This window comes from Capricornis sumatraensis, chromosome X, assembly GCF_032405125.1.
Source record: "Capricornis sumatraensis isolate serow.1 chromosome X, serow.2, whole genome shotgun sequence".
Lineage (NCBI taxonomy): Eukaryota > Metazoa > Chordata > Mammalia > Artiodactyla > Bovidae > Capricornis > Capricornis sumatraensis.
Genome location: NC_091092.1, coordinates 79,158,087 through 79,180,393, shown reverse-complemented (window position 1 = coordinate 79,180,393; position 22,307 = coordinate 79,158,087). Strand labels below are relative to the sequence as shown.

The window sequence follows — 22,307 nt, the reverse complement described above, 5'->3', positions numbered from 1 at the left end:
CCACAGTACTTTTCATGAATTTACCAGCTTTCTTCTTTAAAGGCTCTCTTTCTACCTTGCTGATCATTCTTCAGTACCTTTCATTACCCCTGCCCCATAGATAGCAGTGTCATGTATTTTCACAGCTTCAAATTCTTTCATCATGTAAATGACAACTCTGATCCCTTTACTGAACTCCAGACCTGCGTATCAATCACTTGCTGGACATGTGCCTGGAGCTGCCCTCCCAGTGCTTCAAACAAGCAGTGTGTTCCAAATGGACCCCTCCCCTCCACAAATACACACCTTCTCCTCCTCACTGTCCTTATGTTAATTAATTGCATCACCCTATCATGTGGAAAAGGGATTAGATTTGTTCTGTCACCCAAGGCAGATCTCAGTTCTACATAAGAAAGAAAGAGCTAATGATTAAAACTATCTGAAAATGGAATGGACTGCTTTTGGAGATAGTAAATATGGTCCTTTGTCACTGGAGGTGTTACAGAAAAGGCTGGGCAGCCATTTGTCTGGGGTTGCAGAGCAGGTTGAAGCTAATGATCTGCTCAGAGGCTTTTAGTAGTTCCCAGTGTCTTCAGGATGAAGGGGAACAAACGTTTAGGGAATACATGCTCTGCATTAGGACCTCTGTTAATCTCTTTTAATAATGCTACACAGTAGGTATTGTTGTTCTCATTTTGCAGGTAAGAAAACGGAAACTCCAGTTAGACAGCTGAGAAGTTCCAAAACTGGAATTTAAACCTGGTTGTTCTGACCAGAATATGGTTCTCTCAGCAGTTCCCAAACCTACTGATAGGAATCAGCTGGCATGCTAATAAACATACAGATTCCTAGGCTCCTCTCCTATCAATTTGGATTCATCAGGTTTGGGGAAATTATTTTTAACAAGTAATCATAATACTTAGGAATGATGACTGCCACAATAGACGTTTATTTCTGTTTCACTTGAAAACTGAACATAACGCTTACTTTAACTCTTGCTATGTGCAAAGCAGTAAAGCACAGGCTTGAGAAATTAAGTGTGGTTGTGGGGGTAGATTCAAGGAAGCAGTAGAAGTGGTCCCTGCCCTCCAGCAGCTTACCATCCACACAGAAGATAGTGTGCAGCAGGTGGTTAAAGTTAAGGAACGCTTTTCATGGGAGTTTCACCTCTAATTCTATTCTCTATTGCTTCCCCTTCTGACATGAGCCTCCTCCCTTCCCTTTCCCCAAGTCTGTATCCTCCTCCGGTGTGTATGGGCTTGCAAAACTATTTTGAAGCAAATACCACCCTCTTGCAGCTGCACCAAGGCTGTAGCAGGTGAAGCCCTAGGGAGCTACTGACCACAGGGGAGATGGAATTTGTGGAGCAAGTCAGCAGGAGAAAGGACAGATAACAGTGTTTGGAAAATGAGACTTGATTTTAAAGTCACTAGTGACTTAATGGAAAGGCCTTTTCCACCCTTCTCCATACTAGAAACATCTCTTAAATAGTATAGACAGGGTGAACAGAGGCCCTCTTTGTGCCCAGTCTAGGACCTCCGCTCTTCTGTTTCATTTGCCTTCCACCCTGGAAAAGTCCATAGAAATATGCTTCTCCAGCCTTTTGCTCAAGGTCAGGGTGACCAGGTTAGGTTTAACTCAAGCTGTTCTGATGTTGAGGTAGTAAAAAGACACAGGGAAGTTTAGCGTTCCAGAGACCTTCAAGTTCTATGTTCATATTTAATTAATTAATTTCATAAATAAGCAAAAGATCTTGTCCTCCAAAGGTTGCCAAGAGGTTTGATAGTACATTTGTGGAAATAGTTTTTGAAAGTCTGTTCCTGTTAACCTGGCTACATTCTTTGCAGCCACTGGACAGCATCAGGCATTTTGGGAGTCCTGGTCTTCTGGCTGGCCATCTGCCATCCTAGCCTTCTTCCCACTCTTGGAAGGAAATCATGCCCTATCTGCAGTCCTGATTCAAGAAACAGTGTCAGAGTCATCAAAGAAAGCTGGAAGATGCTCCTTCTTGTTAACAAGCATTTGTTACACTACTCTGTGCTTAGCCCAGGATGACGCTTGAGGGGGTCCAACTTTGTCTTGCTCATTAATGAGTTTCAGTTGTGGATTAAGAGGCCAACAAGGTATAATATTGACAGGCTTCACTATCTGACACAATTTGGAAGTGATGATAATCTGCATCTTAAAAAGCAACAAGAATTTATATACTGTTGGGGGCTACCAGAAGATGAGACAGTTTCATGTATCAGTGATTCTGGAACTGCCTGTCGTATATCCTAGACACCAGTCCTAGACACATCATCACCTCAGCTGATCCAACAGGTGCTGTGAACCCTGAATATTCACACATTATGAACCTGTGAATGCTTCTCTAACTTCAGAATTGCACTCTAAGGCCTGAGACCCTGAAGTAGGCTGCAGAGAACAGTGTCCTTCCCTGTTCTCCATGTTCCCTTCTTCAAGATGTGCCAGCGACTCCTGACTGGCTGCCAGTTGCATTTGCTCCTCTTGTGATGGCCCATCTTGTGTCTACTTAAATACTCAAGTTTGGGGTTTAGAGTTGCTCTTCAGAAGCTGCTAGAAACTTTGACCTTCACGCTAAGGTCAAGGGATGAGGAATTACTGTCACTGCATAGCTCCCTGTGTATCCTTTAGATGGACCAGGCAAGGGAGGGGCTGCTCAACTTGTAAGTAATCTGTGCCCTTTATCGGCACTTTCTGTCTCAGGTAGCTTGGGCAACTACAACAAAAGACCATAGGCTTGAGTAGCTTGAACAACAACCATATATTTCTCACAGTTCTGTAGCTGGGAAGTCCCAAGTTCTAGGCTCTGGCAAATTCAGGTTCTGGTGAGCCCCCCACTCCCCCCACCTTCTTGCTGTGTCCTCACATGGCCTTTCCTGAGTGTGTTCTGAGGACAGAGCCAGCTCTCTCCTGTCTTCCTCTTCTCATAAAGGCAGTAATGTTAGGATGAGGATCCCTCCCTCATGACCTCATCTAAACCTACTTACTTCCCAAAGGCCCCACCTCCAGTCACCATCACATTAGGGGTTAGGGCTTCAACATATGAACTTGGAAGTGGGGCACCCAAATATTCAGCCCATAACACTGACCAGAGGAAGAAAGCAGAATCTCCCAACTGGTATGGGAGGGATATGTCAATACTATGGAAGAACATGCGGCTTCCCAGGTGGCTCAGCTGGTATAGACTCTGTCTGCAGTGTGGGAGAACTGGGTTCAGTCCCTGAGTACGGAAGTTCCCCTGGAGAAGGAAATGGCAACCCAGTCCAGTATTCTTTTTTTTTTTTAATATGTATTTATCCGGCTGTGTTGGGTCCTAGCTGTGGCACGTGGGACCTTCGCTGTGGTGCACTCAGTAGTTTCAGGGCATGAGCTTAGTTGCCCCAAGGCATGTGGGATCTTCCTGGACCAGGGATCGAATTCGCATCCCCTGCATTGCAAGGCAGTTTCTTACCACTGGACCACCAGGGAAATCCCCCAGTCCAGTATTCTTGCCTGGAGAATTCCATGGACAGAGGAGCCTGGTGGGCTGCAGTCCATGGGGTCAGAAAGAGTTGGACACGACTGAGTGACTAACACATTCACTTTCATGGAAGAACGTGTTGTGGGGTGGTAACTGGGAGGGTATTCTGTGCTCCCTACCCCAACTTGGTCTAATCACCATTCACAAATATCATACATGGCCTTAGTCCTCAAAGGGCTGATGGTTTATATTCCCCCAAAGGGATATAATATGAAAGATGAAAACACTACAAGAATGAAATAGCAATAAACAGAAAATATTAAGAAAGATCATTGCTAAATACATAATATGAATTTGGAAGAAGGAAATTTGGAGTGGGCACAGTCACAGACAAGGGTGGGACTTGAGTTATGCCTCGGAGGAGCTGCCTGCAATGGCAGCAGATTCTGTACCACTGAACTTCCAGGGAAGTTAGTGGGCATCTCTTAGGGGATACTATTTGAAAGATCACCACTTAAACAACATATATTTCAAGACCTTTGATGATGCTTTCTCCTTAGGAAACACAGTGGCATTTAAAGCTGATGTGCTGAAACTTAGCTTGGGAACTTCAAGGGGACAGGCAGAGCCTCTCAGGCCAGGCAGATGGCTGGAGCCACAGGCAGAGAGGTGATCACACGGAAGCAGCTACTTGCCTTTGAGGCTGAAGTGCTGCTGTTTGCTCTGAGAAACCTGCCTGACCAGTTTCCTGCCATTTTCTTTGCATTCCTATTCCCCAACACACAGGGGTGACTGGGCTAGACGCTTTTGCTTTTTCTGGATCTTTCAGACCCAAAGTTTAAAATTTAGGACCGAAACTGCAGAGACTTTGGGCCTAGTAATCTGTTTACTTTGAGCTGACTATGTTCCTGCTTTCCCTCTTGGCAGTGAGGTCCCAGCTGAAAGGAAGATTAGGCAAAGTCCCCCAGAGCACATACATCATCCCTGTAGGCAGCTCTTGTTGTTGCTTAGTTGATCAGTAGTGCCCGACTCTTTGTGAACCAATGGGGTCAGGAAGATTCCCTGGAGAAGGAAATGGCAACCTACTCCAGTATTCTTGCCTGGAGAATCCCATGGACAGGAGCCTGACAGGCTACAATCCATGGGGTCACAGGCAGTGGCATTTAAAGCTGATGTGCTGAAACTTAGCTTGGGAACTCCAACCTGCAGACCCTAGGGAGTGAGCATCAGCTTTTTATGCTGGTGTGACGTGGTTCCAGAAGGTGGCTTTATTGCCTGCTTTCTGTTTTTATGTGCCACATTTTCCCTGGGACATGCTCTTTATCCACTCTTAAGACAAGTCAGTATTTTTTGGCCTGGCCATGATGTTTGACAAGTGGCTCTCCTTTTCTTCACAGAGGTGCATGGACATATCCAGGGTTGAGGAATAATCTTTTATGTAGACCACTTGCTGTGCTCTTAGGCTGTGGATGATAATATTTTCATAAGCTTCGTTCTCTCCTGATGTAGTGTTTCCTTCTGACCTGACCAGTCCTTAACTTGGAGACCCCTATGAAATTCTTTTTATTTAGACCAGAAACGGTAAGGAGTTGCTGAGGTTTCTAGTCTCCCAGCACAATCTCTTGTCAATAAGCTCACACATGAGATGGGACCAAGGTGACAGAGTCATTAATTATGGTCATTCTTGCGGTCTCCAGAGATACATAGGTGTTGTATTTTCCTTCCTGCTCATCCTTGGTTTGAGTCAGAGGTTGGAAAGGTTGGTCGCTGTGTCATCTGGGCTCTGCATGTGTAGGATTTTTGGCTCTGGAACAGTGGTTTAGTCTGATTTAAAGGGGGTGGTATGTTATTGCATTTGACTTTCCCAAGTGCTTTCCCTAAGGATAAAAAGGGGCAGGCAGGAGGATATATTCTTGTTGTGGAGAAAGGTGCCCTTTGATCCTCTTACCAAGCCTGACCGGAAGTGTTTGTAACAAGGTGCCAATCCCTATCACTTCCTTATGTTTCTAGGCTGTTGATAAGACAGACTGTTATTGCTAGATGGCTACAGTTTAGCATGCTTCTTAAAGATCTTAGGTAGGTAGTCGATATTTTTTCAAAGTTTATTAAGGGCTAGGGCTAATTTACATACTTTTTCCTTTACATAAAATGTATGTCATTTGAAAAGTAGTTTAACTTTACTACTCAGGCCTGTTCTTTTACCGAATTGCCTTCCATATGAAAGTTTAGCCCAGTAATGATATTTTAAAAAAAAGAAAGCAGAGGCAATGAAGTCAGTCACACAAGGCCTCCTAAATGAATGCCAGACTCCTTAGCTGGACTCGAGGCTGTCCACAGGCAGGCCCTGGCCTGCTGCTCTCCCTAATACCCTGCCGTATGGCCAAACGTGGATACTGGTGACCCCAGCACACACCCTGGGCTGCTTGCCTTGGAGTCTCTGCTCATGCTCTTCCTTCTCACCGGAAGGGCCTCTCCCTATCTCTGTCTTTTGAAACCTGAACCCTGTTGAGGCCCAGTTCAAAAGTCAACACTTCCTCATAGATTCCCCAAGCTCGATATGACCTATGCTCCCTCCGAAGACTTGGAGGCCTTGGTTTGTCCTGTCCTGTGCCTCTCTCTGTAACACACAGCACAAGGCCAAGACTGATTTTGCTTCTGCATCTCCCGTTGATCAAACACAGTGCTGCCAATTAAAGTCAGTGAGTATGTAAATAATGGAAGAAAGGTATATTCCAGACAGCCAAGTGGACAGTTAGCTTTTTTTGCTTTGTTAAAAAATGTGACCTTGACTTAGACCTCACAGAATTTTTCTGAGATTTAGGAGCCCTGGTTTGAGTTGACCACCAAACAACTCTAAATGAGGCCCTGTGCATCTCTGGGACTGATTTTCATTGTTTGTGAGGAACTTTTCCAGCTCTTAGTCAAACAAAATTTCAGCAGGAAGAGATTTGGAAAACAAAGCAAGATCACAACAATGGAAGGACTGTTGAAGGAATTTTGAATGTTTAGCCTGGTAGAGAAGACCTAGGAAAGACTGAGACATTAAATGCTTGCACTGAAAAGAAATTTAGAGAATATCAAAGGAATTTTCTTTTTTAGATAGCAAGTGGGATGAAATGACCTTTGAGGCTTTGATGTTCTACAAAGCTCTGTACTCATTTGCAGTTCCAATTGATAGAAAAGGAAATTCTTGTTAATTCACCTTTTACATTCTCAACTGAGAATGATAATTGTAGTTCAGAATTTCAAATACAACTATTGTGCTGCTATGTTTTTAACAAAATCATGGCTTTTCGGCCGGAACCGCCATCTTCCAGAGATTCGCCAAGATGACCAACACAAAGGGAAAGAGGCGGGGCACCCGCTACATGTTCTCCAGGCCTTTCAGAAAACATGGAGTTGTTCCTTTGGCCACATACATGCGAATCTACAGGAAGGGTGATATTGTAGATATCAAGGGAATGGGTACTGTTCAAAAAGGAATGCCCCACAAATGTTACCATGGCAAAACTGGGAGAGTCTACAATGTTACCCAGCATGCTGTTGTCATCATTGTAAACAAACAAGTTAAGGGCAAGATTCTTGCCAAGAGAATTAATGTGCATATTGAGCATATTAAGCACTCTAAGAGCCGAGACAGCTTCCTGAAACGTGTGAAGGAAAATGATCAGAAAAAGAAGGAAGCCAAAGAGAAAGGGACTTGGGTTCAGCTGAAGCACCAGCCTGCTCCACCTAGAGAAGCACGCTTCAGGAGGACCAGTGGAAAGGAACCCGAACTGTTGGAGCCCATCCCCTATGAATTCATGGCCTGATGAGTGTAAAAATAAAGACCTGGACTGTACAAATGTTTCTCTTAATTGAGTAGAGTTGTTGTGTCCAAATTCAGTGGGTAATGTCTTTTCAAATTTAGTGTTTTTTCTTCCTGAAAGGTGTAAGATAGTTTGTTGTTCGGTATTTTTTAATAAACTGCCAGATATTATTTATAAAAACAAAAAACAAAAAAAAACAAAATCATGGTTTAAAAAAGGCATTGTCCATTCTGTTTTTCAGTATTGCTCATTCACAAATTTATGAGATAGAATGCATTTTATTGGAAAGTTAACTTTTTTTCCTTGTTTCCCAGGGAACTTAGAGCCAAACATGTTCTTCATCTGAAGTAAATGACTAAGTCAGATGTTTGGTTTATTGATTCCTCCCTGCTCCGTGCTTTTTTTTTTTCTTTCTTTCTTTTTTTAAAAGTGCCTGGAAGAGTGGTATCTGGTCATGTTAGATGGTGATAAATATTTCTTAATTGATGGATATTCTTAAGAATAGGCTGTTGTATCATCATTAAAAATATTAGTTTTGGAAAATAGTCAATGATATTTTAAATATTAATGAAACAGTTTCAAGTAATAGCTAAGGTTGCAAAATAGTGTATACATAGCATGTTTTTAACTTAGTGAAATATGTGGTTTTTTGATTTGTGTGTTTATTATACAATACCACAACAGTATGAAGAGTTACTTCTAAGATATATTAAATGTGATTTTTCTTTTTTTAGGCTTTCTATTTTTCAGATGTTCTATGACAAGCTTATATTAATTTTTAATGAAATTAATGTATATGGATAGTTAAAAATCTCAAATATTACAATAGCATATGCAAAAAAAACCCTTGCCTATTTACCCCTTTTCTTGATACACAAAGGTAATTGCTTTCAAATATTTTAACTTGCTTTCAAATATTGTAACAGAAATAGTAAATCTAAATAGCTATGTGTTAAATAATAGCTACAAAATAATACAGATGTAGAAATGTAGTCAAATGAAAAAATCAGGTATTTATTTCCACCAGGAAAAAAAAAATAGAAAAAGTTTATATGAAAAGAGGGGTAGTCATCTATGAACACCACTTACATCATGATGTAAAATTCAATATTGTTTAACCAAAAAAATGTGATGTAACTAAATTGGGAGAGCAGAGGAAAAAGGATGGGTAAGTGCTATAGAAAACCAATACATAATGCCTAAAATATAAAAAACAAAACAAGCAAGAAGAAGCAGTTGTTTAGAAATATGTTAGAAAAGAAAAACACCTAAAAAATTTGAAAGCAGTTCCTTTTAAAATTGACATACATTTTTTGAAAGTCATAAAAAGGAACACATGCCTGTGGTTAAAAAACAAGTCAAACAGTTCCATTCCTGACACTGCAGTGGGATCTGCTGGCATTCTTGTTGCCTTGGATCTGTACTTATTTGGTTTTTACTTAGCTTGTGTTATGTGTTTTAATATTGTAAAGTGTCTGAAATTCATCTTAGAAGTAAACCAGCCTTTTAGTGTTCTTTCAATCTCAGATGTTTAATCAATAACCAATAATTGGATTCCTCATCCACAAAACGTTTATGTCCACTTTACCATATGTACTTCAGCTTCTTACTGCTGTTGCCAAACATCAATATAGTTCTGTGAGGTGCTAAAATATATATTGGATTGTCCCTTTTATGTTTTAAACTTATAACCAGTAAACTCTCCCCTCTAATCTTCTAGAACCTCATCCTAATCTTTCCTAACTCATTTAAACATCTTCCTTCCCTCTCCAAACTGATTTGTTCTGAATCCAAGCTCTGTTCTTTTCTTTACTACATTTGTTTTAGCCTTTGAAGCTCAGAATGACATTTAGTGTTTCTCATTGTCACTTAGGATAAGGTCTTTACCATGCACCTCTTCAGAGGAACCTCTGACAGAATACCTTCCTTTCTTTAGGACGCTCAGTTTCGAATGCAGTGTAAATGCATTCAGATTTGATTCTGTCACACAAAGCCCAGAAAGAACCTCAGGGATGGAGTGCCTCCTTAACCTGCTGACCTTGGCCTCTCTCCTTATTGCTTTGAGTGCGTAAATTGAGGGAGATAAAGGTCTTCCGAGAGCTTCACTGGTGGCTCAGTGGTAAAGAATCTGCCTGCAATTCAGGAGACCTGGGTTCAATCCCTGAGCCATGAAGATTCCCTGGAAAAGGGAATGGCAGCCCACTCCAGTATTCTTGCCTGGAAAATTTCATGGACAGGGGAGCCTGGTGGGCTACAGTCCATGGGGTTGCAAAGAGTGGGACATGACTGAGCATGCACACACAAAGGTCTTTTGTCAAAGTTCAGGTATTTTCATTTTCACATAATCTGACAGTGATTTCTAAAGGATTGCATTTTAAGAAGTTGGCGGGCCACTCTTCATGGGGATGCAAGAGATTTGGACATGACTTAGTGACTAAACAGCAACAACAGTATTTCACACTCCACAGTTTTACAACCTTCTCCATTTCATTTGGACTAGCCTGCACATGGGGAAATAGTATGTTTTACTTTGCAGCTTCCAGCTGAGCCACATACCACCGTGCTGCAGGTAGAAGTCTAAGTCTTGGAACTAGTTCTGGGAACTCTGCTCGGCTGTGTGTGTAAAGGTGTTAACAGAGAATATGAAGACAGCCTAGATTGCAAGTAGAAAAATACAAACTTCTCACTCACCTCTTTGTGGTGACTCCATATGAGGAGAGATCCAGAGGAGGAGAAAAGTAGATACATGTAGATGGATTTGTTCCCTGAGCAGGGGAGCTCTGTTGTCAAGTACCAGCTTTTCCAGAGCAGGAGTCAGCGGTGTGTCCTGAAGGATTGAGCTTGTAGCTTTGGTTTAAGTTTGCCTGCAAATCTACCCCCTTTTCCAGTATCTGATCATATATGAGGTCAGATTAATGTTTCTAAGGCTCTTTTGATGTGTCACTTGCTTACTCCCAAATCTTCAGAGGTCACTGGATCAGGTCTGTTCAAGGCCTTCCAAAATTTGCCCCAGATCTTTATTTCTAACCTCATTTTCCATAACACTCACTTACAACCTAGCTGGTCTCCACCTTTTGTTTTCAAGCCTAGATGGTATAGCTCTCTTCCCACCTTCTCCTACCTTCCCATTTAATCTTTATTCCACATGTCTTGTCAGAGGACTTAGGTTCTATCCCAGATTAGTTTGGTGTGTGACCTCAGTCAAATTACTCTTCCTCCTTGAGCTTCCATTTTCCTATACATGAGAGAGAGAGAGAAAGAAACTGAATTGGGAGACTTATTTATACAGACCCTGTCAAGTTTATCATTGTGTGGGTCAACATCAACCTTAGCTTTGTTGCCACAGAACCCAGGGCCTTTTTCACTTTTGTATTTCTACAGCATTTACCATTCATTGTTTGGGATTGTAGTTAACATTTATGTCCTATTTTCAAGTAATTTTTGAAGATTTGTTGTAAACTGAGACAGGCCATTGGCAGAGCTAAATTGTTTCTGGAGGATGTGTCTGAGGGAGAAGACTAGCAAGGGTGTTCTGCTTTGGACTTTCACTGTGTGTCCAGAAGCTGGAAGGAGATGGGAGTCATGAAAGATTTTTTTTTCCCTTATGTAACTTGTTGGGAGAATAGAATATTTACATTGTCAAGACTGAAACAAGGATGCAGTCTCCCACAGGATTCCTTCCAGTCTGCTATAAGGCTGCTGGATCTGTGCTGACTCTTTGGGTTGGCCTTCCTCCACCATCCTCCACCACTCTTCCATCCATCTAGGGTTGAGACAACAACTTCATCTTTCACTCTTCGTTTCCAGAGCCTTGTTTGATTATGACCGGACTCGGGACAGCTGCCTGCCAAGCCAAGGCCTCAGCTTCTCCTATGGTGACATTCTACACGTCATTAATGCATCTGATGATGAGTGGTGGCAGGCGAGACTGGTGACCCCACATGGAGAAAGTGAGCAAATCGGTGTGATCCCCAGTAAGAAGAGGTGAGTTGTCATGATCATGAGAGACGCTTTCTTTATCCTCTTCCTGGTATTGATTTCTTTTTTACCTATTATACTATAAGTGCTTGAAAGCAATGAATGTGCATTATTACTCCTTTTTGGTGTTGAATTGGTGCTCAGGACATGATTATGATTCACTGAGCCAAAGATGGCTGCTGAGACCATGCACTGGCAATAATAGGACTTCTTTCTCACTCCCACACAGGGTGGAAAAGAAGGAAAGGGCTCGATTGAAAACCGTGAAGTTTCATGCCAGGACGGGGATGATTGAATCTAACAGGGTAAGTGGGGATCCCCAAGGAAGTCAGCCATATGTAAAGAGGCATAAGAAACTTGAAATCTGTTTGGTGGATAAGAGAACTAGGGAGCACAAAAGAATATCTCTTTTTCAGGGTGCTGCCTCTGTCCTATCAGAACACTGACTGCTTTTCAGAAAGCAGAGAAAGGGGCACCCAAACTCTACAGCCAGGGTTACTCCTCTCAGCTGGGTAGCTGGTTCCTGAAGATGTGTTGGAGCTGCACTGTCTGGAAGGCTGTCTTTCTTGGGGCATATGAAAGCATTTGTGGGTATCTCCCTGGCTGTAGACCGTTTCGGAGCTATGGGGACCCTGAATAGAGCCTGGCTTCATCAGCCAGCCAGGAAGGCCAGCCTCAGAGCTCTGACCGCCCTCCAGACCAAACAAAGCATGAGGGCTCTATCCATTCACCCCTTTTCTTCTGTGAGCTTCGCAGGCCAAAGAACTTCCGGAGCAGTAGAGGGAAGAGAGACATGGAGTAGATGGCTCTTTGTTTATCAGTGCACCTTAGGGAATGTGTCCAGGAGGCTACAGTGACCTTTGTCATTTAGGATGTACCAGTGAGTGCTGTGAGTCTGGATTAGGTAGAAACCTCTAACATCCCTACAACATTTTTCTGTAAACATAATTTTTCCTCTTACATCAACTTTCATTTAATCTCATAGATTCCATTTGTGAGAGGTGGTCTTTTATTTAGCTCACCATTGTCTCCATTTTAGTTTTTCTTGCATGCTTTAAAATCCATTGTTCTGTTTTTTTTTTTTCTTCTGTCCTTCCCCTCCATCTTCATGTTCTTTCACAGTCGATCAAACCGAAACGTAAAAAGAGTTTCCGCCTCTCTCGAAAGTTTCCATTTTACAAGAGCAAAGAAAACATGGCCCAGGAGAGCAGCGGACAGGAACGTAAGTAGCAGCAGGGAACAGAGAGCAGACCACCCACAGCCCCACCCTCTCTGCCTCAGTTGCACTGAAGACTGGGAAAGTGTGTTTTGTGTGTGTGTGTGTGTGCACACGCACACACGCATGTCCATCCGTCCATTGTGTGCATGCATGTTTGTGTGTGTGTGTGTACCTGCGTATTTGCAGAGTCAGGGTAGAAATTGGTCTGTACAGGGTGACATTGGGTCTTTTTTGTCCAACTCTTCTTCTGAAAGGATGTTGGAGGCTCTGAGGTAGAAGTGATTGCAGGGGGGCCCAGTGGGAGGTCCCGGCACTACTAGCGTTGGGAGTGCCAGGCTGAGCTCTGCTCTGGTGCCGATGAGCAGTTACCAGCTACTGTGTCAAGTTTAGAAAATGGTTTTTCAAGAGAATTAAGTCTAGGAACTCAGTGTTGCTCTCCCGGCTTCTTTCGCTTGTGTTTTCTTTCCCTTATCTTTGCTCATCTATGTCAAGAGAAGAGCCTTTTCTTATCTGGACACTCAGAGTTGGGCTGAGTTCTTGAATTACATGCATGTGCCTATACACACAGAATGTTCACATGGCTCTAATAGACTCAACTGTCTTCCCAGAGTGATTACAGAGCCAGCTTTCAAAATAAAATCCTTCTTGCTAAAAGGAATTGACACCAAATAGGAATTACTTAACACTGTCCAAATAAAGGTTTATTGAAGAAATGCAAAACTGGTTTGGTAGACAAGGCCATAAAGCTGGGCTAAGTTAACTTGCAACGCTGAGAAATATTCTTTTTCTGCCATATGCCTCAGAAATTAACTGCTCTCACCCTAACCTTAAACACCAGGTCAGGCTGTTGAAATGTTTCTCATGTGGCTCATGGTGAATTGTAAACCTCTGTCCTGGGCTATTGGGACAGGAAACTAGTTCTGCAAGGGAATGTCCTTTTTCTAGGCCAGCGTGTTTCGTGGTCATGGGATACGTGGGTCTGGGGTGGTAGCTGTTAGATTACAAGGGTGCCCTTGTCCCGATAGAGGTTAGGGCTCAAGGTCCTGGGGAGCTCAATAAGAAGGCAATCTGAGATAGAGACCTGAGGTAAGGTTGCCACCGTTCACCAGACAAATTCCAAAAGTTACCCGCTGAGCCCAACCTAGGAGGGTTCACTGTTGAGTGGCCTAGCTGAATGGGGGAGGGAATTGGCTGTCGGATAAGAGTTGAAACTGCCTAGTGCTTATTCTTCAGAAGCTGAGCTCATCCCCTGTGGTCTGCACAACTCATGTCAGCTTGGAAGGCCACACCTCAGACTGCACGAAGCTTTCCCTGAAGGGTTTGGACAGAGCAAGTCAGTATTGGGAAACTCCTTGGGATGATGAGTATTGTACCTGCCTCTCTACCACACATAGATGTTTGATTTTTCATTCAGCTTCAGAGGGAAATGATGATTTCAGGGGCAAAGCAGTAATGGCTCTGTAACTACAAATTTAGTCAAAGCAGGTACTCCAAGCCTTGGTAAGTCACCTGTCTGTCTTGTCAGCCCGTGTAGGCTCTAGACCACCTCAAAGAGGTCATTCACTCCGAGGCCCTCTGGCAGCAAATTGGGCAGCATGAAGTCCAGGCATTTTATCTGACCCGGGACGTTCTTCCTGTGCAAAGTTCTTAACCTCACTGTAGCTATAGGTCTTCATGGTATTTCATACTTCTGTCACTGATGCTCACCTGTCTCTCTATTCTTCCTTCCCCTTGTCTTTTTTCTCTATTTTCTTTCTTCTCCCCATTTCTTTCCTGCCCTCCCTCCCTTCTTCCCTCCCTCCCTCTTTGTTCTGCTGTCTGTGAAATTAGGACTTCCCTGGGTTAAGTGACGATTATTATGGAGCAAAGAACCTGAGTAAGTCAAACTTACATACTGTTCACTGTATTTCTGGCATAAGTGGAGATGCTGGGGGTGGGTGGAGGGCACGGCAGTGCGAGAGTCTGTGAGGGTGAACGCCACCACAGAAGGAAGTGGAAGTGGCTCTGAGTGTCACACTTTTGCTCTGGATCCCTGGAACCATAATAAAAGCCTATCATTCATGTCTGTTTTTCCCTTTTGTACCTTGAAATGGTGTGGAGCTGTCTTGGCATTCCACCTTACAAGTGAGGGGGGCAGCAAGTGCTTCTCCAGGGGTGACCACTCAGCTCATCTCTAGCCTGTTGTTGAGGTGAGGGGTGCCTGCCCAGTGTATTCTTCTCCCAGTGACACAACACTAAAGGATTGGGCTTAAGATTTAGCTGTTTTAGTCTTTCTAAACAGGGGATGATAGTGCTGTGAAGCCCTTTACCCAGCAAACATCTGGGATGTCCCAGCAGGTTCAGGGCCCTCAGCAGATGGTGTGGGCTGGCTCTCCAGAGCGTCTCTAAGGGGCTGAGTGGGTGGGGGTCTCAAGAGCGTTAGCTTGGAAAACTCTGACCATCCTTTCACCTCTGGAAAATAATCTTAGAGTTGAAAAAAGAAGGGATCTAGATGACAGGGCCTTATCCTCCCTGCTGTGCACACAGGTGCGTGTGTGCACACATGCGGCCATGCCCGGCGGGTTCTGTCAGCAAATACTCTCCTTCCATGAATAATAAAGGCATAAGGGTAAAGGTGCTTCCTCCATGGGTTACTCAGGAACTAGCATGGGTGACTCAGCCAGTCTTTCCTGGGGGCCACAGCATATCACAGTCTGGAACAGTGTCATCTTGGCTGAAACGAGCAATGCCTCACTCCATGGTTTGTTTTGTTCATGTTTCATCTCCATTTGCCTGTCATCTTGGGAGTAGTGCATTTTGTTTGGGCCAAACTGTGCTTTGTGCCTCCTGTGAGTACAGTTGCTCTGCCCACTCAGATATGGGTGGGTCCCAACAGTCTGAGACAGGAGGATCATCTTATCTTCCATGTGTTCTTCTTCATTTGTTGTCTCTGTTTTCTCGTCTTTTCATGGATGGAGGAGCATCCCCTTTCACCACTGGGGCTGAGCCCTCCTTCCAGGTAGCGATGGCAGGAGGGCTGTTGGTTTCACCAAAAGGCCAACACGTCATTCCCTGGTGACTGTTCATTCAGCCCAGTGCTTAGCCTCCTAGTCCTGAAACACTGCACAATTCTGTTCTTCAGGGGTTCTACCTGGGGAGGAAATTCAAGAGCAGCCTGCTCACTGGGCTCCTCTTTGCTACTGTCACTGCCTTTCCTTTCCTATTGATAGCATTGGGAGATGCATTCTGAGATAGGATTTGGAAACCATCCAAGTCAGTTCTCTTGATTCAGATGAAGAATGGAAGCTGGTAGTCTATAATGGAGGGCCTTGAAAGACTGAAAGCACCCTGGGGACAAGTATGAGGTGGCCAGGGTCTCAAGATTGGAGCTGCACCTCTCAGCTGGTAGCCTGATGTGGCAGGCCTCCTGTGGCCTGACTTGGTTGGCAGCTCAGTGTCTGGCTCTTGGAGCATTTGAGTTTTGTGCTGTGTGTGACCTCTCAGTGGTGTGTTCTGAATCAGAGTCTCTTTCTTGTTGGCTTGCAGAGGGAGTGACATCCAACACCAGTGACAGCGAAAGCAGTTCCAGTAAGTGTGTGTCATTCTTCCCCATGGCATGTAGCTCTACCACGTGTCCCAGCCATCCTCATTCCAGCATTGCATGGCTGCCATATCTGTTCAGAGGCTAGTGCTTCTTTTAGCCATGTACACTTGGAGATCCTGGAAATGCTGTGGCCATTTTGTCCCTGTGGGATGGGTTTTAGGCTGTGAGTTAAAGGAGAGAATATATGCCCTGCACTTCTGGCCAGGACTTGACTTAGAAGCATCCCTACTGTAGGCACTTGGGGCTGTAGGTGCTGCCAGTTTCACATATTTGCTCAGAGACCAACAGGAGAATGACTCCTGGGGGATATTGTCCTGAATTGCCTTTCCAGGTCACTAGTACCTCCTGGGTGAAAGCTTGGTGTCTTTGCCTTTTTGCTGGGCTAAATGACCAGGTGACAGCTCAGGTTTCCTTCAGAAATCCTGTGACCAGGCCAGAGAAGCCACAATTCAAACCCCATGAAGTTTGGGACTACTGGCCTTTTAGGAGTTGTAGCTAGAGGCCCTGAGAATGCATCCCAGAGCTTGATGCAAATATCGCTGCCTTCCCTAGCACTGCCATTGGTCACTTTGGGACCTCCTAGTACACAGTACCCGGAGAAGGCAATGGTAGCCCACTCCAGTGCTCTTGCCTGGAAGATCCCCATGGATGGAGGAGCCTGGTAGGGTGCAGTCCATGGGGTCGCTAAGAGTCGGACATGACTGAGTAGCTTCACTTTCACTTTTCACTTTCATGCACTGGAGAAGAAAATGGCAACCCACTCCAGTGTTCTTGCCTGGAGAATCCCAGGGACGGGGGAGCCTGGTGGGCTGCCATCTATGGGGTCGCACAGAGTAGGACACAACTGAAGCGACTTAGCAGCAGCAGCAGCAGTACCCAGTACCAACTTGCTTGGTGACTCTTAGGAAGTCCTCATTGCTAGGATAGACGGAGCTCTCCTGTGTGGGACGAGCAGGGCTCAGTACTGCTCTTAAAGGGCACTGGGGACCTTAGCCCAGCCTTGTGCCACTTTTCTGGGTGCTTCTTCCAGTGCAGGGAAATAGGCAGACCCTAAAAAGGGTAAAGTTCAGCTGCAGCTTTGGGGACCTGCACGAGTGCCCTGACTTCCTTGCCCACAGATGAGGGACACAGGCAGTGTGTCTCCGTCACTTGAAGCTTTTCCTGTGATTCTTTCTGGAGCAAGAGGGCAACTGAGCAGAGCTGACTGTTAGCTATAAGAAGAGTTCTAGGACATTGGGGTGGTTTTTGGTGGAGGCTTAATGGCTTCTGGGTCATGTTCCTTTGCTCAGCTATATTTTGTTGAACAAGAGGACTCCTGACTCCTGTCTCAGGGGTGATGAATGGTTTCCTGTGCTTTCATTCCAGTGGGCAGTAGACAAGCCCACGGCACAGTTGTTAGCAAGAACCAGTTGACAAGGCTGTTTTCTGGTGGAGGTTGGGGTGCAGTGAATATTGTAGGGAGATGAGGATACAAGGAGGCAGATTATAAAGTGCTAACATGTCTTCAATTTTTGTTGCAGAAGGACAGGAGGATGCTATTCTGTCATATGAGCCAGTGACACGGCAAGAAAGTAAGCCCCCTTCTGAGAGTCTTGCCTTTGAGCTAATCTGGTAGTCATGGGACCCAAACCAGTGGTTGGTCATGGAGAGACAGAGGAGAGATTGACGAGAGATGGCGAAGGTCAATTTCAGTGGGTGTGTGGCCGCTGCTAAGAGAGGCTCTGGTCCCTCTCTTCAATGGGTGCTCTGAAAAACCTTGCTCAGCTGTTGGTGCCCCTGCACAGATTTCTCCTGAATCTGTCGGAAAGGGAGACGCTTCTGATTTCATACTTGCCTTGGACTTAGATATTCTCAAATTAAAGCCTCTTTGATGTCTTTGTAGTTAAAAGGCAAAATGGTTGACGATGTGCTGCTCTGTCTGAGCGGTGGCTCCAGCACCTCATTGCTCTAGGCAGACGAGGAGGGAGGTCAGGCTGTCTGGTGAGGGCCTCACTGACTGTCTCCATGCTCGCTCTCCAGTTCACTATGCAAGGCCTGTCATCATCCTGGGCCCCATGAAGGACAGAGTCAACGATGACCTAATTTCGGAGTTTCCACATAAATTTGGATCCTGTGTACCACGTGAGAGCCCAGGATGTCTTTGGGGGGGAGGCGTTGGTGTCCTAGGAATTATTGTTGCTCTCATGTTTTATGGAGAGGGCCTGCGGCTGGGTTCTAGGTATCTCTGGGAATAGGGTACATCCAACCCCCCAGAAGAGATTAGGCAGCCATATATTCCCCCGAAGCTGTCCCAGCCCACTGGCACAGCTTCTTAGGCTTGCCGGCTCCTGGACCACATTTGTTACTATCTCTCTGCCAGATCTTGGCCCAGGAAACCCCATCTTTCTGGTCCAGTTGAAGCTAAAGCAGATGGCTCCTTGTGCGTGTGAGACCTGGTGATTAGAAGAGATATAGGCAAGATAAACTTCTTCCCAGCCTCTTTCCCCCATTCATCTGGAGTGACTCTGGGGCCCTGCAGGGGGGAACAAGTCAGCCCTCGGTGGCTTGAGGTGGGACATTGTCCTTGTGCCACAGAGCATTTCCTCTCTTTCTACAGATACTACCCGGCCTCGGCGTGATAATGAGGTGGATGGGCAAGACTACCACTTTGTGGTCTCCCGAGAACAGATGGAGAAGGATATTCAGGACAACAAGTTCATTGAGGCAGGCCAGTTCAACGACAATCTCTATGGGACCAGCATCCAGTCAGTGAGGGCAGTTGCAGAGAGGGTAAGGAGAGAAGTGGTTGCTCTACAAAATTACCCCTGAAGGGAGCACAGAAATGTTCCTGCCAGAGTGCCGCATGGATCCTCGTCCTTCCAGCACATGGCTGGTGGCAGTGCTGACCAAAGCCACGCCTGTTCTGCACGTTCCCAGCCCCTGGTTGGAGACGTCTCTCTCCTCTGTGCAGCTCACCCCAGAGCATCACCCTGTCTGCATCTCCAGATGGGGCCTTTTCTGGATAGTAGGAGCCAAATGTGGAGCCTGGGTACCTCAGAGGTAGAATCTTCCAGGCCTCTCTAGGTGGCCCCACATTTCTCACAGGTGGATGTTGGGGTCAGCACCATGGGTAGATGGGGACTAGGTGGACTGATGGCAGCCCTTTCTTTTTCAGGGCAAGCACTGCATATTAGATGTTTCTGGCAATGCTATCAAGAGGCTGCAGCAGTCGCAACTTTACCCCATCGCCATCTTCATCAAGCCCAAGTCCATTGAAGCGCTTATGTAAGTATTTGCTGAGATTCTCAGCCAGGAGAGGGCTCTGGAAAGACAATGAAAAATCAAGTGGTTTGTTGGGCAGGGGTAAGACCCAGCGAGTACTCAGTGGAAAGTCTGTGTCCCTCTCTGTTCACTGGGGGCTCCTTTGGATTTGTGTCCTCATGCTTGTACCCCTAGTTGAGCTTTAAGACCTAGAAGTTTGGGGAAGATGTTGAGCCTTGGGCCACTACCGCTCTCAGAGGGCAGCTAAGAAGCTTTCCAGGGAGCCTGGAGCAACCCTTTATGTTAATCAAAACATAGAATCTAGTTTGGTACTATGTTCTTCTGTATCTTTGGAAGGGAAATGAACCGAAGGCAGACATATGAACAAGCAAATAAGATCTATGACAAAGCCATGAAACTGGAGCAGGAGTTTGGAGAATATTTCACAGGTAAGTCTCCCCATTGTGCAGCTGGGGTAATGTGGGAGCAGGCAGATACCTATTCTATGAGGTTTTTCCAAGAGGCCTAGATGCCTGGCACAGTTTCTGGCTGCTTTTGAGCTCGAGCATTTCCAAAGTACTCGAGTGCCCTCCAGCCAGAGTAGTTTAGCCAGTTTATAGTTTGAACCATCATCATCAAATGCTTTGTTTTGTACAGTCTGTCTTCAGGTCTTCCTGGGCTGTAGCTCTGTTTTAGTTTGTTTCCCTCCCCTCCAGGCTCCCCCATCCAGCATTGGCTGCCTTGCATGTTTTATGTGCTGAGTGAGCATTTGTTGATGATGATGGTTGCCTGGTGTGATGTTCAGGTGTTCTCTGTCAGTGTGTGCACACACATGTGTGCATGTTTATATGGTCACCTACTTTAGAAGGGCAGTTCCTAAAAGGTTGGGAAGGTTTCTGTGTAATATGTTGCTTACCTTTTGAAGTATGGTGACCTATGTGTGCAGGTTGGTGCTGAGTAAACTCTAGCTGGTGATGCTGCAAAGTTAGCTGGCCACAGGATTCATAACTGTTCTCGCATGCCTTGGGTACTGGAGCTCCCTTTTCTGTCAGCAACTGTGTCCTTGTTTGCTGCACTGACCTCTGACATAATGCAGATGTGATGGCCCCAGGAGCACTGCATCTTGCTAGAAATTGTGATTTGCAGCTCCTTCTCTGGATAACCAGGATTTTCCAAGTCTTCCAATGAGGCTGCATCAGAATTGCCAGCTGCTGGCCTGATGGCAGCCAAGAGCAGTACAAACTGCAAGGTCTGGCATCTAATGGGTGTTCAGTAAACATTTTTTTGAGCAACACATTTTCCTACTCATTGCCGCCCAGTGTCACTGTCTCAGCAAGTTGACTTCAAGCCCTGGACCTTGAGTGCCTGCTAGCTTCCCCACTGCCCCAGGCTCTTGGACTGCCACCTAGTGAACAAGCGGGCTGAACTGTGGGCTGGTTGGGATGGACCAGACTGTCAGGGTGTGAGGGGTTGCTGTGGACCATAATGATAATTCTGTTTTCCTTTTCAGCCATTGTACAGGGTGACTCACTGGAAGAGATTTATAACAAAATCAAACAAATCATTGAGGACCAGTCTGGGCACTACATTTGGGTCCCATCCCCTGAAAAACTCTGAAGAATCCCCTCCAACCATTCTCTTGTGAGCAGAAGAAATCAAGTCCCTCTTCCCTCCTCCCTCTTCATTCCTGTCCCCACGGGGAGAACAAATGACTACTGTTCTTGTCCCCTTTTTTAGATATGTCCAAAAATTAAGTTTTCTAGTCCTGTTCTGTTTTTTTTAAATTTTTGTTTTGTTTCAGTTTAATTTTGGGATGATGCCATCTCACTCATCATGTGACTGTGCCCATGCCTGCATGAACCTTTCCCAAGCACTAGCACAGGTGCAAATCCATCAGAGTCATTGTTTTCATAAAACCAAGCAGAAGAGAAGAGAGGAGGACTGATGGAAAGACAGACTGGACGGCTGCGCGGCTTGTGAAGTGAGCCCTTCACACCACATGAGGAGAGGCTCCCAGGCTTTGCTACGATCTGTATGTGGCCTTGCGGCTCAGGACGGCGCGGCGTCATGGCGACAGAAAGTATCTTATTTATATATAGATATATATATGTAATTTATATAAAATATATAGAAATTATTATATATATATATTATACTCTCTCATATAATATATATATATATTCACATGCATTTGGACTAGAAAATCTATGGAGACTTCATCAATGGTACTGTGTTATTAGAGAAATGCTTTAATTTTCATATTCTAATCAGATGGCATCTTATATCCCAACTGGTTGGGGAGGAAGTGAAAGTGGTAGTAAGTGCTGGACTGAGGGCACCCACATTGGTCATTCTCTTGAGAGCTAGGCTTTTCTCTAGGAGGGATCAGCCACAGGACAGTGAGAAAGGGCTTTTGCCCAGGGGTCAGATGCTTGGAGCCGTGACTCTAGAGCCGATGCTGCCCTCGGGGCAAGTCAGGCCCGCATGTGGGGAGCCAGAGAATGGCTAATGGTGCTCCCGCCATATTAAATTGCCAATTGTTTTATGCCACCTGATGTGTCTGCATGAGAGGTTTCCTTTTTGTTCATTTTTAAGCTGCTGTTAAACCAAAACCATGTTGTGCTACTGTGTCAGCCTTTTCATTCTTCCAAATTTTACTTTTACTATTTAAGTGAATGCGTAGAATCCAATTTGACTGTGTTCTAAAGGCTCATAATGTTCTGGAAGAGCCAGACCTCGTGATAGACTACATGACCCAGGTTGGGCCGTCCCATCAGCAGAAGGGGGAGCAGGTGAGAACTGACAGGAGCCGGGGCTCCTATTGTGTCCCTTCGCTCACCTGCCAGGGACGTGCTGGGCTCAGCTGAGGCCCTGTCATGGGGCCCACTGGCAGGGATGGGGAGTCATTTGCTGTCCAGCCCTGTGCTTGGGCAGTGGGAGAGCCCTGAGCTTGGCCAGCCACGTGATGAAAAGTTTGATTTGGGTTTTTTCCACAGCTGCTTCATATACCCTACC

At 45.2% G+C, this 22,307-nt stretch overlaps 2 protein-coding genes across 10 annotated transcripts in view; both read left to right on the top strand.

Moving 5' to 3' along the window:
• The window catches only part of DLG3 (discs large MAGUK scaffold protein 3), a 52,457-nt gene extending 31,403 nt beyond the window's left edge, over window positions 1-21,054 (top strand). For 3 of the 9 annotated variants that reach the window (XM_068962218.1, XM_068962216.1, XM_068962215.1), the window contains 9 exons: window positions 11,080-11,256; window positions 11,480-11,555; window positions 14,300-14,345; window positions 17,573-17,623; window positions 18,072-18,173; window positions 18,649-18,821; window positions 19,207-19,316; window positions 19,650-19,741; window positions 20,803-21,054. In XM_068962218.1, the coding sequence (XP_068818319.1) occupies window positions 11,080-11,256; window positions 11,480-11,555; window positions 14,300-14,345; window positions 17,573-17,623; window positions 18,072-18,173; window positions 18,649-18,821; window positions 19,207-19,316; window positions 19,650-19,741; window positions 20,803-20,909 (934 nt within the window). In that variant the 3' untranslated portion in view covers window positions 20,910-21,054. Of the gene's footprint in view, window positions 1-11,079; window positions 11,257-11,479; window positions 11,556-12,372; window positions 12,473-14,299; window positions 14,346-15,994; window positions 16,037-17,572; window positions 17,624-18,071; window positions 18,174-18,648; window positions 18,822-19,206; window positions 19,317-19,649; window positions 19,742-20,802 lie in introns of all 9 variants that reach the window. The other 6 variants (XM_068962214.1, XM_068962219.1, XM_068962221.1 and 3 more) reach the window with 6 other exon arrangements.
• On the top strand, window positions 6,782-7,275 carry LOC138071145 (large ribosomal subunit protein eL21-like). The gene has a single exon (XM_068962577.1). The coding sequence runs from the start codon at window positions 6,793-6,795 to the stop codon at window positions 7,273-7,275; it is 483 nt and encodes a 160-aa protein (XP_068818678.1). The 5' UTR covers window positions 6,782-6,792.
• Window positions 21,055-22,307: the final 1,253 nt, after the last annotated feature.

Excerpts from the sequence above, each read along its gene's own strand:
- LOC138071145 (XM_068962577.1), top strand. The coding sequence starts at position 6,793 with ATGACCAACACAAAGGGAAAGAGGCGGGGCACCCGCTACATGTTCTCC.